We start from the raw sequence: 18,037 nt of genomic DNA, 5'->3' as shown, positions 1-18,037 counted from the left end.
GGAGCCCGAGGAGGGCCAAGCGGGGGCCGGCCGCGGCCGCTCCGTCGGCTGTGATTTTTCCGATCTCTGGCCGCGTCTCCCCCGGCCCCCTCTTCCTCCGCCGCCCCCCCAAAGTGGCTGCAGCTGTCAGGGCCGCAGATTGGAAGTGCAGGTATGGGGCTGGCCCGCTGCCCGCCTCCCCTGTGTCTGTCTGCCGAAGAGGAAGCCAGTCCACCTCTGGAATCCTTCACTCTCTCCTCGTTCTGCCTCTCCCCACCTGTCCCCCGGGAGCTTGGGGTCAGCCGCCCTCTCTCTTTTCCCTTGCCCCCTCTCCGATTACAATGCCGGCAGTGTTCGCTCCAACTCCCCCACTGCACGTTAATTCTGTGCCTCTGTCTCTAACGACTGAACCGCCTTCCTGTGCCTCCTGTCTTTCCATTCCGCCTCCGCGATTTTTTCTCTCTGACAAACGGCGCACGGTGGCTCCCGGAGGAGGGACCGGGCCCGGGCGGGGGAGGCGGCGGCGGCCGCGGGCCGCTCGGCCCGAGCCCGCCCGACGGGAGGCCGGCCGACCCCGGCGGCGAGTGACCGCCGCGGGACCGGGCTCCCGGGGCCGGGGTCGAGCCATCTGGCGGGCCGCAGGCTAGGGGGCGAGAGGCCAACGGGGCTCTTCTCCTCCGAGGCTGGGGTCACCGGGCAGCGGGAGGGCTCGGGGGGAGGGGAACCCTGACCTCGGTCGGGCACGGGGGCCCAGCGACCCTGCTCGCGCCGGCCCCGGAAGCCGGCCCGGTAGTCGCTCCCCGGGCCGCGTTCGTTCCTGTGGCCGGACCACCCCCCGCGGGCCGCCGGACACCATTCGGCGGGCCCCGGGTTCCGGTCCGGCCCACCGCCGCCCGGGCCGGTCTGAACAGTGACCCGCAGGCCAGGAGGCGGCGCCGGGTCGGACTCTCCGGGGCCCCGGAGGCCGGGGATGGCCCGGACCGGCTCCCGACCGGGAACCGGAGGGCCGGGGCGGGCCGGGGTCAGAGTCGGGCAGGCAGATGACCAGAGGCCATTCGGGTTGCCGGGGTCGGCCGCGGCCCGGTCGGCGGACTCCGCGCCCCCCCCCCCCCACCCCAGTTCAGATAAACCCCCGATCCTTGTCCCGACCAATTCCACCCCCCCAGACTCACTCGGGGACACCCAGGCTACCGCCATCCAGGCCTTCTCCCTCTTGGGCAGGAATAGCTCTCCCCCAGCCCCCGACAGGTCCCAGGAGAGACGGCGGGTGTCGGGGTGGAGGGTGGCTGGGCGGGGGGGGGGGGGAGGGTCCTCCGGGAGCGGGGCGCCCGGCCACTCTGAACCTGCACTCGCGCCGCCAAGCCCCCGGTTCATTCCCTCCGGTCGGCCCCGTCCCGACCGTCACAACTGATCGGCCCCTTCCCTAGAAGGGTTCCCATCGCGGCTCCCGCCGCTCGGGCAGTGAGCCCCACGTGTCCGACCCGACTGACGTGTACCTACCCCAGCGCTCGGAACAGTGCTTGTCACGTAGTGATTGCTTTACGAATACCATAATAACAACCCGTAAGAGCCACCCATCCCACCCCCTGGATCTCCCCTCCCCCAATCTTTCCATCCAGAGCCGCTGCCCACAAAGGAACTTTCCTTTTCCCCATCCAAGATTCCTGGAGTTCTGGCATCCTGTAGCACAGATCCCCGCGCCCCGGCAGGAGAGCTCAGCTCCCGAGCCGGCGGAGGCCCGGCCCTGCCCGTTGGCTCCCCTCGGCGCATCCCCGGGCCGCCGGCGCCGGCCCCGCCCCAAAGCTCTGCCCCTCCTCTGGAAAACTCCCAGGCCCCGAGCCCGGAGGCAAACTCGGGGACCGGCCCGCTCCAGCTCCCGGGACGGCGGCCGCGGGGAGACCCAGGCGGAGCCGGGCGGGGGGCACGTGGGGGCGGAAACCCGTCTCTGAGAGTTGGCGTCCTCGTTTCCCCTTCCGCGCCCCACAGTCCTCCACCCGATCAGAGCGGGCTTCTCCGCCGGCTACCGCCCCACCGTCCCGGGGGCGGGCAAGGTGGGGCCTGGGGTCCTAGGGCCGCCCTCCTGCTCCCCCCGGGCCCCAGATGGTGCTCGATAAACACCGATATGCCCCACAAAGTACAGCGGAGCCGGACCACTCCCCTTCCCCACCCCGCAACCGGCCTCCTTGCTCCCCGGGGCCACCTCCTCTCCGTGCCCTCAGCCGGAGCGAGGAGGGCCGGATGGAAGGCAACGGCTCTAAAACCCACACCGCCCCTCGGCAGCGGAACGACAGGTGGCCGGTCTGGCAGATGGGACGGGTCCCGCCACAGACACGCACCTGCAAACCCCACTCCCCCCCCCCGGCCGCAAGCGCGCGACGGCTCGGGCATTAGCCGGTAGGGGAGGAGAGCGGCCGCATTCGAACCGCCGGAGACGCTTCGGGGGATCTCCCGAGAAGAGGCGGCCCACGGGTCTTCGGTGCAAAACGTTTCTGGGTTTAGTGAAATGAGGCCTCGCCACTCCAAGCAGAAAGACTTCCTGAAGGGGATCGGGGGGGAGACGGGGGGACGGGACGAGAACGGAAGGGGGAATCCAGCCGGGCAGGCGGGTCGCCCGAGCCACCCCCCGGCCCGAAGCAGCCGACGACTCCCGCTTCCACCCTCCCTGGCCCCGTCCCGCTGGGCCGGGGTCACCTTGATTCCCAGGGAGGAGACCGGTGACCCCGTCGCAAGGCTGCTCACGAGGGCCCGGTCTCCCGGGGACGGGACGGCGGGGTGGGAGAATCAAAGAGGAGACGCCCCGGGGGCTGAAGGTGACGAAAGTGAGGACGATGAAGAGGAGGCCCGGCGGGCCCGCAACGCCCCCTCCCTGGGAAGCAACGGGACTGGCGGCCCCCGAGTACAGACGGGTCCGTCCGTGGCTCGCCACGGGGAGCCGGGTCCCCTCGGCCTCCGACCGGGGCCTCTGCCAGAGTCGGGGCACGGGCTCCCCGGGGTACGCCGGCTAAACGGCGACGGAGCCAACGTCGGCGAGGCAGGTTCGGGGTGCTGCCCCCTCTCCAGGTGCGAGCCCAGCAAGGGGTTGAGGTGGAGGGGAGCTAGAGGGGGAGGGGGGAGAGAGGGACCGACGCTTTCACTCCAGGGGAGAGGGCATGAACCTTAGGGAGGGCGGGAGGGGAAGGGTTAGGGGCGGAGGAGGATGGCTGCGGCTGCAGAGGATGTGAGTGATTTTCAAGACGCAAATAGGAGCCCGACGCGGCTCCCAAACAGAACGGGAGGGCCCCGGAGCTCGGGAAACCTGAGCGGAGAGGGCTTCCCGTGCCAGAGCAGACACGTCCATTCTGAGGCTGGGGGAGGGAAGGAGGGGAGGAGGGGGGCCCAGGCGGGGGCCCGCTCCGGGAGCAGGGGGAGGCCGCCAGCGCTGCAGGCAGCTGCCGGTTCGGTAGCCGGGAGAAGCCATTAACGGCATTTGGCTGGAGAGCAGAGGGGATCGCGGTTCCTGGACACGCAGACGGGCCGGGGCCGCGTCCCCTCGGGATCTACGGTTACGGCCGGGCCCCGGGGCGGGACGGCGAGCCCGGGGCCGCCGGCCCCCACGGCCGCCGGCCCCCAGAGCCCCGGCCCCCCGCTGCTACCGTCGACGGCCGGAGGGCCGGCGGAATCGACGCCTCGGTCGCGGGGCCGGGGGACGCGGGGCCCGGGGCCCGGCAGGGCGGGGGGTCCCAACCTCTGCCCCAACCTGGGATGTTGGGAAACCCCCGAGCGGGAGGGTGGAGGGATGGGGAAAGGCGGGGGGGGGGGGGGGGGGGGGGGGGCTACCGCGCGGCGGGGCGGCGGCGAGAATAAAGCCTCTCGCTCCCCGCCCCCGCCCCGCTAGGCTAAATGAGTCTTTCTCGGGGAAAGTTCACAGCGGCGGGCGAACTCCCGTGACCTCTTCCGCACTTCCTAGAAAAACAAGGCTCTGCACACGCCGAGAAGCGGCCGCACGGCCCGGGACGGGGGCAACGACCGGTGCCCGGCGAGGAGCCAGGACGCCCGGGTTCGGCTCCCGGCTCCACCCGTGGCGGTCCCGGGAACTCGGAGGCTCGACCCTGCTTCGCCCAGTGTCTCAGTTTCCCTAAAGTGATGGGGGGGCGGGGAGGGGAGAGAGAAATCCCCATCTCTGAGGCCTCCCCCTACTCCTTCCGCTCACCCCCAGCCCTCCTCCTCCCCGGGGGGCCAGGAGGCTGGATGAGATCATGTCTGTGAAGCGGTAGGGTTTGTGGGGAGAGGAGTGTGGGGAGGCAGAGAGAGGGTCTCCCGTCTCCTCCCCTCGGCCAGACCCCCCGGTTCGGGCGGCACGGGGCGGTGACTGTCCGGAAGTGGGTGTGACACGGGGGACGAGGAAAGCGGGGAGCGGGAGCACAGGTGCCCCGACCTCGGGAGGAACCGCGCGAAGCCACTGGACGCGGGCAGCCCCGCCGAGGGCAGGCCGGACGGAAGGGGGCCAGAGGCGGAAGGTCCCCGTGGGTCCCGGGGCCAGCCCTCTCTCTCTTTCCCGGGTTCCGGGTGACCGGATGGGGCCGGGGGGTGGTCGAGAAATAACAACAATAACGATGGTACTTGTTAAGCGCTTACTACGTGCCAAGCGCTGTTCTAAGCACAGGGGTAGATATAAGGTAACCCCGTTGTCCCACGTGGGGCTCACAGTCCTCATCCCCATTTTACGGATGCGGAAACTGAGGCACAGAGAAGTTAAGCGACTGGCCCCGAGTCACACGGCTGGTAAGCGGCGGGGTCGGGATCAGAACCCACGCCCTCTGACACCCAAGCCCGGGCTCCTTCCACTAAGCCACGCTGCTCCTCGAAGAGGCCGTCGGGTTGGCCCGTCCCCAGTCCCCCTGCTCCGGGGCTTTGTCTCCCAGCCCTCGGCCCCGGGGCTCCCGGGGAAGAGGAGGGTGGGGAAGGCCCCGAGGGGCGGCGCTGGGGCTCAGAGGGTCGGGGGAGGGAAGCCAAAGAGCACACCCACGGCGTTTAACGAGGGTCGGACTTTCCACTCCTCGGTCGGAGGCGCTGCGGGTCCCCCCCGCGCACCCCACCGCAACCGAGAGACGCGTTCTCTTTCAATGCTCTCGCTGATGTCATTTCTTCCAGGAGAGCGGCCCTCCCCGGCCCCCCCCCCCCCCGCCCCGCCGGCCCCGAGGCCGGCGCGCCGGGGAGGGGGGGACGGGAACGGACGGCCGGCGGAAACTGAACCGGGCCCGCCTTAATGAGGGCCCCATCGCCCGCAGGTCCTGCTCCTCTCGCCGCTCGAGACCCCCCAGGCAGAGCTGGGGGATGTGGGAGAAGGGGAGGGGAAGGAGGGGAGGAGGGGGGGGACGGAGGGGAAAGGGAGGGCCCAGAATAGCAGCGTGGCTACTCCCCGCCCGCTGTGCCAGCAGCCGCCCCGAGGCCAATCTGTTTTTCCGTGTGGCCGTGCCAGCCCGGTCTGGCGGGGAGCGGGCCGGTTCGGACGGACGGACCGACGGCAACGGAGGGGACCCGTGCAGCCCCTCGCCGTGCGTCCCCTCGGGGCCGACGCGGCGCGGGCCCGGAAACGCACGGACCCCGACCGGTCCAGCCCCTCTCAGACGCACCCGGGCTGGACGGGCGCCACGACCTCTCCGCACAGGAAGTCCAGAGCGAGCGCGCGTCCGGCCGAGGAGACCTCGCGCTCCGACCGCGGAGGGTGAAGGGAAAATCGTCCCCGAGCATCCTACCGGACGATGCCCCCTCCTCGCCTCGCCGGGCGGGGTCAGTACCCGCGGCGGCGGCGGGCCGGGAGGAATGGGAAGCGGTGGCCCCCGACGCTGGCCCGGTGGCCTCGCCGGGAGCCGTCGCCCAGGCCGCCGGGGCCACCTAGTGGAGCCTCATTTTGGGGGTGGCCGACCGGGAACCGCGGGAGACCCTCGCGTCCGGGAGCCCCGACTCCCACCCCCCAGCCCGGGTTCTCTAAGGGCCGGAGTGGGGAGTCCCTCCACACCCTGTCACTGGCAGGGAAAGCCCCTGCCACCCTCCCGCCACCACTCAGAGGGCGAGGATCCTACCCTGGCGGGGGAGGGTGGACCTCGGTCGCAGCTCGCCCCAATCCCCCCCCAACCCCTGGCCGTGGGGCAGGGCGCTCGGAGAAAGACCCGCTCTACTCCGACAGGTAAGGTACCGAGGCCGGCTCGAGCCGGTCCGTATTCGAGACGGGGCAGCGAGACCCCGCCGGCCCGGACGTGGGAGACCCGGGGCCAGAGGGAGTGGGGAGATGGAAAGGTCGGGGAAGGGGGGATCCCTCCCGGCCCCCGGGCTCAGCGGCCCCCTCCGTCTCCCCCCCCCCCGACCCCGGGTCCGTCGTGCGGCCTTGGTGGCGGGAGGAGGATGAGGAGCGGGAGGAGGCGGGGGAGGAGGAAGGAGGCGGCGCTGGAACGGGCGTGGGGGTGAGGGCTCACGGAGGAGCAGTCAGCGCGCTGTCATTCATTAGCCCGGACATATGGAATAGTCATCGCGGGAGGAAACAGACCCAGGCAGCCCCCAACCTGCTTCCTCCCAGCGCGGCCGCACCAGCACTCAGCCCCCCGCGGGCGGCCGGGCATGAGGACCAGACGCTCTGGGCTGGGGGGCGGGGGGGAGGGATGGGGGAGGGCACATGACCAGCTGCCCCCCTTCCCACCCCCGCGCCTCCCCGGCTCAGGGAAGCGAAGGGAATCTGGAGGACCCGGTGATGGGGGCCGGACCTCCACCTCCCCCCCTCCCGCCCCCCCCCCCCCCGGACTAACGCACGACGTGCAATCACCATCTATTTTAGAAAATTCGGAATATAAAAAGTAGCCGACAGGATGTGGCTGCCGACAGCCAGAGCCCTTGGGAGGGGGATGCCGGGCGGGGGAGGGGTGGGGGGGGGTGAGGGGAGGGGGGTTGCACTCATACTCCGGCCCCCCCCGCCCCACCCCCCCCAAGTGCGCCCGGCCGCTCCCGGCCAGGAAACCAATTTATTTTGTTTTGTCTCTGTTCGCCGAACACACGGCAGAGACCGGATCGGGCTGGCGGGCGGGCGGCCAAAAGGCTCGTGCGGCGGACTGCCAAGTGAACAGGAGGACGGTGGCGTGCGCCGAGGAGGGGAGGGGGGAAAGGGCAGGGCCGGGGGAGGAGGGGGACGCTCCTCCCCCGCTCCCTCCCTCCGGGGCCGGAGGGCTGAGTGGGGAGGCCCGGCAGGGCCGGCCTCTCAAAAGCCCCCACCCGCCGACGGCGCCTCCGCCGGCGGGGCGGAGAAGCGGAGAGCGGAAGGGACGCAATGACTCCGGCTGGAGCTGCCCGAACGGGACCCGGGCTCCGATTACAGCGGGCACCCGAATGCGGCCCGGCAAGGGAGGAGGAAGACGGAAGCTACGAGGCCGAGGGGAGAGGCCCACTGGGACCCAACTTCATCCCCCGGGGGCGACGCCCGCAGGGGCGGACTACGCTCCCCGGCAGGCCGCGCGGCCGGGACTCGGGCCGACCGGGGCCTCTGGGCCGGAGTCGGCTTAGTCACCGGACCGTCCGCCGGCGGTACCCTGACTCGGTGACGAGCGCGCCCCCGGCTTGCCGGGCGGGCGCGAGGCTGGGAGTTGAGAGACCTAACACACCCGGCTCCGCCTCCGCGCCGCTGCCGGGTGACCTCGGACAAGTCCCGACTCCTCGGTGCCTCCGTTTCCCCGTCTATAAAATGGGGATACTCCGGTCTCCCTTTCGCTCCTTAGACCGGGAGTCCCTTGAGGGACAGCCCCACGGGGGAAGCAGAGCGGCCTAGGTGTCAGAAGGAGCCGGGTTCTAATTCCGGCTCCACCACTTGCCTGCCGGGTGTCCTCGGGGAGGTCACCGAAAGCAGAACCTCCTGCCTAGGCCCCCCATTCGGAGCGACCATCGGGCGCACAGCCAACGGGCCTGGGGGCATCTCGGTTCAACCCAACGTGCTTGGGACGAGGCAGCTAGCACCGGTACCCTACCCGAGTCACCGAAGTCGGGGCCGTTTCGAAGACGAGACGCGGGCATGGGGTCAAAGAGGTGAGGGGGGAGCGGGTCGGGGAAGGTTCCCTAAAGCAGCCCGCCCCGGGGGTCCGGGCGCAGACACGGACGCGGGTCGAGCGAGGCAAGGGACACCTCGGCTTTCTGCACGAAGGGTCTCTGGGCCGACTTCCCTCCCTCCCGCCCACCTGCCTGCCTCCCTCCCGCCCACCCGGCGGCAACGTCTCAGACATTACACGAGTGCACATTTTCTACACTCGTCGATTTTCCCAGCTCCTAAATCTCTATTCCAGATCTCGGGGCGGGGGCTCTTCGGCTCCAGCTGCCGATGGAGCGGGCCCCCGCCCCTCCCCGGCCCCCTATCCCCTTCCGCCGCCCCCAGGCTCGCCCCGGCTTCTCGAGGTCACGCCCCGGCAATCTCCCAGCGACGACCTGGAGGGACAACCTACTGGGGTCTGGCCCAACCCCAGCCCCCCGCCCCCACCCGGGGAGCCCACCCTGGGAAGAGCTGAGTTCCGCGCCGCCCTTCAGCTTCCTTACCAGGGCAGACCGAAAAAGGCCCCCAAGCCCGGAGGCCAGGCGGAGGCCGCTGGTCTCTTCCGGCCTAACGGGAGGCGCTGGCCGCACGCGCGCACCGCACTGAACGAGACCCCCACCCCACGACCCGCCTCTTCGGGAGGCCGGGATCCCAGACTAAGGCGCTAAAGATCCCCAACCCGGCTCCGGTCGAGGACGAAGGATCGCGCCCCGACCCGGCGAGGGGACCGAGAAAGGCGGACCTGAAGGCGGCACCCTACTCCCCACCACCTCCTCCAGCCGTCTCTTCCCGCACCCCGACACCGATCACCACGGGCGCCCCGCGAGGGTCTCACCTCTTCGTCGGAACTGTCCTCCGCGTACTCGTCTTCCTTCTTCGGCTCCGGGGCGGAGGCGGGGCGCTGGGCGCTCGGTTCCTCCGGCTTCCGGGGCCTGGCAGCAGCCTGGGGACGGGAAGGAGAGCGGTTATTATCGAGGAACGCGGGGCGTGCGGTGCGGCACCACTGGAGGAGCCCAAGTGGCCCTGTGCCAGGGAGGGCCCGGCCAGGACAGCTCCACGGGCACCCGGGCAATGGCGTCGGAGGAAACCCAGAGCCTGTCGTCCTTCCCCCAGGTGCCGGTCGTCACCCTGGAGTCCGACCAACCCCCTCCCCCGCCCCGATCCTGGGGGGTGCAGAGATGGTGGACTGGGGATGGGACGATTACAGACCCAACGGAGTAGGGGTGTCTAGAAATCTTCCGCCCCCACCCCCCCGAGACTCTCCTGCAAATTCTGATAAGTCAAAAAACGGCTGTCGGGAGTCTTCTCCGATGGCCCCCGCACGACCGGCCCGCTCTGGGCTCGGGCCCAGCAGGGGAAGCTGCGGCCCAAGGAAAAGGGGAGGTGGGGAACGCCGTCGGAAAATTATACGGGAGGGGGGCCGGACGGCGCGGTGGCTCATTTCCCCCTCCTCTCTTCTCCCCGCCGGCAGTTAGACGCATACACCACGATGAGCCCAGGCACCTGTGAGAGCACACAATCTCAACCCAGGCCCAGGAAGCACCTTCCGGGGCTTGGCCCCGGGCCCCGTTCCTTCTGGAGCTTTGGTCCCCTCCCCGCCCGCCCGGAGTCTGAGTCCCCGGTGTCGGGGCTTCGGGCGCATCATCTCCCAACCCGGATCCGGATCGGGGTGACCCGCTCCCCAAGGCGGGAAGCCCCGATGGCAGCGAGTCCCGCCCACCCACGCCCGCCGGCAGCCACGGATAGACGGCGAAGCCGGGGCTCGGACCCAGAGCTCGCTGTCCCTCCCGAGTCAGGTCTGGCACCCGTTCCGAAGGTCAGGGAGTGGGCGCGCAGAGGCACGCACGTGCTCAGATCCTGCCCTGGAAAACAGATTCTCCCACTGCCCCCCTCTCCCGGCCCTCCCTCCCCCCGCTGGGGCGTGGGGAGCGGGACGTAGGCCGGGTCGGGTTTGCCGGAGGAACCAGGAAACGATCGGAAAAACAGCCCCCGTCGCGCCTCTCTCGGGAGTAGTAAACTCCTCACTGTGCAAGGATCACCTTCGGCCTCCGTAGCCTCCCCGGCCCACCCCCGGCCCCCACGCCGACCCCCGCCCGGCCGGGGGCTCGGCAGGCCTCACGCCGGAGCCACGAAGACGAAAGCCTTCGTTAAAATGAAATCCGCGTTCACCCTTCTGGGTTTATAAGGAAAGAAGGGGGCTAAGTCTTTCTCCAGGAGAGGACGAGGGCGGAGTTCGGTTTCCGAGGTCTCTGGCCTCTTCCCTCCCCGGCCCCCCGCCGCGGGCCTGCCGGAAGCCCGTGGGCCCGAACGGGACTAGCGCGGCCTGGGCGGTGCCCCGGGCCCGGGAAGTCCCGGGAGTTCGCCTAGGCGGCTGGGCGATGCCCCCAACGTCCCCGCCCGGGGACCCGCCCGCCTTCGGGGCGAAGAAAAGCGCTGCCTCGGTACGTCTCGGCTGAGGTCGGCCGGGGGGCTCCACCGCCCCGCCGGCCCCGTCCCTCGCCCCCGGCAGGCACCGCTGAGCTCCCGGGCGGGCCCCAGGTCGCTTCTCTGAGGATGGCACTTCAGAAGGCCAAGGAGGGGGTGGCCCCAGGGCTCTGACGGGCCCCCCGGATCCTTTAGACCCTACCAGAGATCAGACAAACGGGCCCCAGCTTCCCTCTACGTCCTGAAGCCAGTGGCCCAATCTAGTACCGGTGGGAAGGCGGGGGAGTCTGGAGAAGCCAGCACGGGGGGCTCCTGGATACGCCCGTCTGAGCCGGGCCCGCCGAGAGGCACACGGACAAGAAGAGGGGGACGGCTGTCCTGAGGGCCCGAGCCTTCCCGGGGGCGAGACTGAGAGCTGAGCCACCTCCCTCTTCCCGACCGCCACGGCCCCGGGGAGAGACGCCAGGGGCGGCCCAGGCTCGGGGAGGGAACCCGGCCAGCGGAGAGGAGGAGCGGGAGATGGTCAGGCCGCACCGCTGGCCAGACTCCACCAGAGGGCAGCAGGGGATGCTGGGAGACCCAGGGGATGCTGGGAGAGGCGGGTTGGGGGGCCAGGGAAGCGGCGCCCCCCCAGGGTCCGGGGGCGGGGGGCTCCCCCGCCGGACACGGGAAGCCTCCTCGCTCATCCCGTCTCCGCCCTTACTCCGACGCTTCCGGTCAGCCCCCGGGGTGACGGAGAGAGGGGCCGCGGGAAGGCGGGTGGTCATCCCGGCCTCCTGCTAGAGCAGGGTGCCGAGTGACAGAGGATGACCCGGCACTCCAAAGCCCCGCTCGCCCCCCGCCGGAGCATGGGTCCGACCGGGCCCGGCCTGACTGGGAGGGGCCGGAATCTGAAATCCGGCCCGGGCGGGCGGGGCCGGCCCCGTGACTTTCGACGCAGCCCCCTACTCACGTCCCCGAGGAGCGGGAGGTTAGAGAACGGGCCAGGTGGTCCCTAAGGACCCTCCCTCGACCCAGTGCCCTTCAACGCAGACTCTGCAGAGTTGGGACATCTCTCCACGACTCGGGCAGGAAGCTCCACACGGCTTAGCCCCGAAGGGTTTAACCTACCGGCGGGGTGGTCTCCGCCCTGCCCGGTGGGGCCGGCGCCCCATCTGCCTCCATCCCCATCAACTGGCTCGAGCCCGGACCGGCCCCTTCCCCAAAACTTCGAGACATAACCCCGAAGCTCTCGGCAAATGCCCATCTGAGCTATGGGGGAGTCTCCCGCTCCCCTCCCCGCCGGACCCCAAGTCCTCTCAATGAACCAAGACCAAATATCAGAGGTGGGACTCTCCCAGATCCCCCTCCAAAGCAGGGTGTGTCCCGCTCGCCCAGGAGGCCGGGATGGCCACCTGCTTCCCCGCCCTCCTGGGAAGGATCTCTCTCTCTCTCTCCTTCACCACTTCCCAACCCCCTCCCTCCACTTGGGACTCCAGCCCGTTGGAACCCTCCTGGAGGGCAGGGTTTCAAGTCGTCGACTAATTCCGTCGTATCCTCCAGAGCTGTCCGGTGCAGTCTCGTACAGGAGACGCTCGATAAATCAATACTACTGTTTGGTTGACGTGAAGGCACGGCTGGGAATGTGAAGGAGGGATGGCAACTGTGTTCTCCTCACGGGTGGGGTTGGGTATCCTGATCTGCACCTACCTCATGAGGACCCAGGGGTGCCCCACCATGTGCTCGGGTCGCGGTTCCCCAAATAACACCCAACAAAAGAAAAGCAGCACGGCCTAACGGACAGAGCATAGGCCTGGGAAGTCGGAAGGACCTCGGTTCTAATCCCGACTCCACCGTCTGTCTGCTGGGTGACCTCGGGAAAGTCACTTTGCATCTCTGGGCCTCAGTTACCTCACCTGTGAGCCCCACGTGGGACATGGACTGTGTCCAACCTGCTTAGCTTTAATCTACCCTAATCCTTAGTACAGTGTCTGGCACATAGTAAGCACTTAACAAATGCCATAAAAAGACAGACACACTGGACCATCACCTCTATGCCTCCCGGGCAACTGAGAATCAGCCCTCTTACCTGTGTCTGCTGAGAAGCCGCGTGGCCCTTCGAACTGTCCTTCACACTGATGCCACGGTCGGCTTGAGTTCTGGCACTCTCCTCTTCCTCCTCCTCCTCCTCCTCTTCATCTTCGCTGCTGTCACTGCCGGAGTCCTCCAACCCGGAGAACACGCTCTCTTCGCTGTCCGACTGGTCGGACTCGCTGTCCGCATCGCTCCGGCCGTGGTCCAGCTGGCTGAAGAGAGGCAACTGCAAAAGGAGCACCAGGGTCAAGGCACGGGACCATCAACCTCTCGCGGCAATCATAAGTGATACTTACTGACCACCTACATTTGAAACCCTGTGAAAGAATGCGCCTGAGCGGGAAGCACATTAGCTGTTCCCCTGGCCTGCGGGACCCTGTGATGATCTTCTATCTTCTCCACCGCTTAGTACAGTGCCTGGCACAAAGTCAGTGCTTAACAAATACCACAATTATCATCATTACTACGAGGCTGGGAGACTGCGATCCATTTGGTATTGGGCAAAGGGTGACTGATTCCAAGAGCAAAGACATCTACTGCCCACTTGATTAATCATGCATTGGAATAATCATAGTAATTTTGGTAGGCGCTTACTACGTGACCCGCCCCCCAAGACTAAGCACTGGCACGGACATGACACAAGCAGGTCAGACACAGTCTCCGTTCCACATGGGGCTCGGTCCAGCAGGGAGAGAGAACGAGTATCGAACCCCCTTTTACAGATGAGGAAACTGGGGTCTAGAGAAATTAAGTGACTTGCCCAGGGCCTCGCAGGCAAGTGAAAGAGCTAGAAGAACCCAGGTCTCTTGACTCCCAGACCTTTGCTCTTCCTACTAGGCCAAGCTACAGGGCTTGAACCAACAAAGCCAGCTGATGAGAGGCCCTTGAGGCTTTCACTACCACCAGGCCGCTCCCCTAACCTCAGAGACTTTTAGGAGTGAGGGTGGGATCTCATCTCTGCCCTGGGCAAAGATCACGCATCTGAGGATCCGCGGCCTCGTCCACATCTGAGGATCCCGGGCCTCGCCCGTGGGACCAGGATTTGGATGTCCCGAGATTCCAGGGCGGGCAGTTTCTCCAGAGTTCCCCTCTTGGGTGTCAGATCTGCCTGCTCAAAGGAATAAGGTGGCCAGGAATTTGGGCAGGAGGAAGGAACACAGGCAAAATAGCCGCTGGCTGGGGAGGGGATGAGCACCTCAGAGCGCCACAGATCCCTTCAACTGGACGGCCCTCTGTGGCCAACGAGGGACCAAGAGTTTGGTATCAGGAAGACTTACACCCGCATCAACGTATACTACCGAGAGGGCACAGCGATGAAATCTCCCCAGGACTCTCCGTCGCGGGTATGCCGCCTGGCGGGGAGGACCAGCTGAGCAAAGGAAGCTATTTATCTCCTGTCCATCTGAGGACTGCGGGGAACGAACGGATCGGGATCTTTCCTTCATTCATTCAATCGCGTTTACTGAGTGCTTACTGTGTGCAAAGCACTGTTCTAACCGCTTGGGAGAGTACAACGGACACAGTCCTGCCCACGTCGAACTCACAGTCTAGCGGGGGAGACAGACCTTAATAAAAATAAGTAGATGATACACTACATAGGTTCACATTTACAGGTATACGCGTGTATATCATATAAGCATAAATTACACATGTACATATATATCACATATATAAGATACAGACAAGGCATGTCTATCCGTGCCTACGTATACACATCTCTAAAATAAAGCGAATCCACGGCAGAACGGAAAAAAAGCAAAGAGCTCTAGCCTGGAAGGGCTTGCCTTAGGCAGGTGAACCCCTGCATGAAGCTCACTGCCAGATCTCCAGCTCCGACCTCTCACCAATCCCACGCTTCTCCGTCTACACCTTCCAAAAACCTGCCAAAGCACAGTTCAGTCTTTTCCCCTACGACCCGGTCTCAATTTTTCCCTCACCGACGGTGGCGCTTTCGATCCTCCCGGGAAACCCATAAGCCGAGTAACATCTCTTGGCCTCGTCTCCCATCGGCCGAGGGGCGGGGAGGCTGGGGATTCCTCAACCCTCTCATTGAATCCATCTTCGAATTTTGTTTCTTCCTCCGCTCCGTTTCACAGACCTGCTTCTTCAGGTCCACAACTACAGCCCTCATCACCTCCCACCTGGACCACTGCAAGGGACACCTGAAACTCCCACCTCGCCTCCAAACCTCCCCTTCACTCCACAGAAACGGCCCTCTCTAAGGTCATCGATGACCTTATCCAACGGCCTCGACTCCCATCCTAATTCCCTCGGTGCCTTCGACACCGGACCACCCCCTTCTCCTGGAAACATTATCCGACCTCGGCTTCACTGACACCGTCCTCTCCTGGATCGTCTCCTATCCCTCCGGTCGCTCCTCCTCGGTCTCTTTCGCTGTCCATCTCTAATGTCCATTTAATGTCCATCACCCCCACTCGACTGTAAGCTCCTTGAGGGCAGGGATCGTATCTACCAATTCCACTGCGTTGTAGAATTGTACTCTCTCAAGCACTCAGTAGGTTGTCTTGCACATAGTAAATGCTCAATAAAGACGACTGACAGATTCAAAAAGAGCAAGGTTCCTCTTCCTCCAGCATCCGCTCTGACGACAGCATTCCTCTCTCCCAATTTCTCTGCTGAATCAAACCTTTCCTCCCTTTATTTTAATATTTGTTAAACGTTTACTACGTGCCAGGCTCTGTACTAAGCACAGGGATGGATAGTGAGAAGCGGCACGGTGGATAGGGCACGGGCCTAGGAGGCACGTGCCTCTCGGGGGATCATGGGCAAGTCACTTCACTTCTCTGCGCCTCAGTTACCTCATCTGGAAAATGGGGATTGAGACCGTGAGCCCCAGGTGGGACGGGGACTGGGTCCAACCCAAATGGCTCTTATTCACCTAGGCACATAGTAAGCGCTTACCAAATACCACAGTTATTAATCAGGTGGGACAGTCCACGTCCCACACGGGGTTCACAGTCTTCACCCCCACTTTACGGATGAGGGAACTGAGGCCCCGAGAAGTTAAATAACACCGCAGGCAAGCGGCAGAGCCAGAATTAGAACCCAGGTACTTCTGACTCTCACGCCCCTGCTCTATCCACTAGACCTCGCTGCCCTCCTTCAAACTCCTTCCTAGGCGTCACCTTCTCCAGGAATACTCTCCCCTGGCCCCCTTCTGTTCAGCCTTTCAGTCATTCAGTCGTATTTATTGAGCGCTTACTGTGCGCAGAGCACTGTACTAAGCGCTTGGCGAGTACGATTCAGCAACAGAGACAGTCCCTGCCCACGACGGGCTCACAGTCTGGGGGGGGGAGAGAGATGGTCTTTACTGATCGCTTACTCCAGTGCTTAGGACGCTGCCTGGCACCTAGTAAGCGCTTAACAAATGTGATAATTAGGTGCAGAGCACTGTACTAAGCGCTTGGGAGAGTACAACAGAATTAGCGGATACTTTCCCTGCCTCTAGACTGTAAGTGTGTTGTGAGCAGGGATCGTGTCTACCAACTATTACACTGTATTCTCCCAAGCGCTCAGTCCAGGGGTCCGTACCCAGTTAAGCGTTCGATAAATAGGACTGATTGACTGACTGCCCAAAACGAGCTTGCAGTCTAGAGGCGTAGACAGACGTTAATACAAGTAAATGATTTATAACGTACAATTTAAAGATAGCTACGTCACTGCTGGGGGGCAAATACCAGTGAGGGGAAGCAGCATGGCGTAGTGGACAGAACACGGGTCTGGGAATCAGAAGGTCACGGGTTCTAATCCCGGCTCCACCACTCCTCTGCTGTGTGGCCTCGGGCAAGTCACTTCTCTGGGCCTCAGTTCCCTCATCTGCAAAAGGGGGGTGAAGACTGTGAGCCCCACGTGGGACAACCCGATCGCCGTTTATCCCCCCCAGCGCTTAGAACAGTGTCTGGCGCATAGGAAGCGCTTAACAAATACCATCATTATTATTATTAAGTCACTTGAGTTATCTGGGCCTCAGAGGCCTCATCTGCAAAATGGGGATGAAGACAGTGAGCCCTACATGGGACAACCCGATTACCCTGTATCTCCCCCAGTGCTCCGAACACAGTAAGCACTTGAGAAACACCATCATCATTATTATTAAGTCACTTGACTTCCTTGTGCCTCAGTTCCCTCCTCTCCAAAATGGGGATGAAGCTAGTGAGTCCCACATGGAACAATCTGCCCCAGCACTCAGAACAGTGTTTGGCACATAAGAAGCGCTTAAATACCATCATTAAGTCACTTGACTTCTCCGGGCCTCAGTTCCCTACTCTGCAAAATGGGGATGAAGACAGTGAGCCCCACGTGGGACACCCCGATTGTCCTGCATCTCCCCCCGCGCTTAGCACAAAGTGAGCGCTTAAGAAACACCATCACCATCATTATTATTACTAAGTCACTGGACTTCTCTGCGCCTCGGATCCCTGCAAAATGGGGATGAAGCCAGCCCCACGTGGGTCGCCCCGATTGCCCTGCGTCTCCCCCAGCGCTTAGCACACAGTGAGCGCTTAACGAGCACCCCCACCATCATTACTATTAATGATTATTAACGATTATTATTATTCTCGGCACCTCGGATCCCTGCAAAATGGGGATGAAGCCAGCCCCACGTGGGTCGCCCCGATTGCCCTGCGTCTCCCCCAGCGCTTAGCACACAGTGAGCGCTTAACGAGCACCCCCACCATCATTACTGTCAATGATTATTACCGATTATTATTATTCTCGGCACCTCGGATCCCTGCAAAACGGGGCTGAATCCAGCCTCACGTGGGCCGCCCCGACTGCCCTGCATCTCCCCCAGCCCTTGGCCCACAGTGAGCGCTTAACAAGCGCCCCCTCTTATTCTCGTGATTAAGGTCACTTGAGCCGTCTGCCCTTCAGTTCCCTCCTCTGCAGAAGGAAGGGCTTTGGCCCTCTTGGTCGGCTGCCCCGTCCCGGCGCTCAGTAGGTAGCCGGCACCTAGTAGACGGCCGGGAGAGGCGGCGGGGACGGTCAGGGGGTGGAGGGGCAACAGTGGTCAAGGGGCGGCGAGGGCCGAGGCGGCGCTTCCGGTTGCGCCGAAGGCCCCGGATGGAGCAGCACGTGGGTGGGCCGCCCTCCCTCCCTGCCTCCCTGCCTCCCTCGACGTCCCGGGCCCGGCCCGCGCCGTCACCTGGTATCCGGACTCCGGCGCCGGCTCCGCTCCGTCCTCGGCCGGCCTCTTGGCGGTCCCCGGCCTCCTTCTCCCGACCCCGGCCATCTTCCCGCCGCCCGGCCTCGCCTCGGGCCGGGCCGCGTGGTGCGCGGGGTCAAAGGGCGCGGGGAGGGCCCGGCCCCGCCCCCTCTCCCGTCTTCGCGCCCTCGGGGCGCATGCGCGGCGGGGGCCGGGCGCAGCGGCCACGCAGGCGCGGGGAGGCCGGGCGAGCGGCCGCGCCTGCGCGGAGAGGCCGGGCGAGCCACGGCGCCTGCGCGGCGAGGGCGCGCGAGCGGCCGCGCGCCCCGGCTGAGGCGAAGGGGGCGGGAGCC

At 65.4% G+C, this 18,037-nt stretch overlaps 1 protein-coding gene across 1 annotated transcript in view; it reads right to left on the bottom strand.

Moving 5' to 3' along the window:
* The window catches only part of BOP1 (BOP1 ribosomal biogenesis factor), a 35,937-nt gene extending 18,092 nt beyond the window's left edge, over positions 1 to 17,845 (bottom strand). The window contains exons 1-3 of the mRNA XM_029063306.2: positions 17,685 to 17,845; positions 12,513 to 12,743; positions 8,856 to 8,963 (exon numbers count right to left, since the gene is read on the bottom strand). Coding sequence (XP_028919139.1) covers positions 8,856 to 8,963; positions 12,513 to 12,743; positions 17,685 to 17,771 — 426 coding nt within the window. The 5' untranslated portion in view covers positions 17,772 to 17,845. The remainder of the gene's footprint in view (positions 1 to 8,855; positions 8,964 to 12,512; positions 12,744 to 17,684) is intronic.
* Positions 17,846 to 18,037: the final 192 nt, after the last annotated feature.

Source organism: Ornithorhynchus anatinus, chromosome 4 (genome assembly GCF_004115215.2).
Source record: "Ornithorhynchus anatinus isolate Pmale09 chromosome 4, mOrnAna1.pri.v4, whole genome shotgun sequence".
In the NCBI taxonomy this organism is placed as follows: domain Eukaryota; kingdom Metazoa; phylum Chordata; class Mammalia; order Monotremata; family Ornithorhynchidae; genus Ornithorhynchus; species Ornithorhynchus anatinus.
The sequence above is the reverse complement of the archived record's forward strand: the minus strand, read 5'-3'. Positions and strand labels throughout refer to the sequence as shown.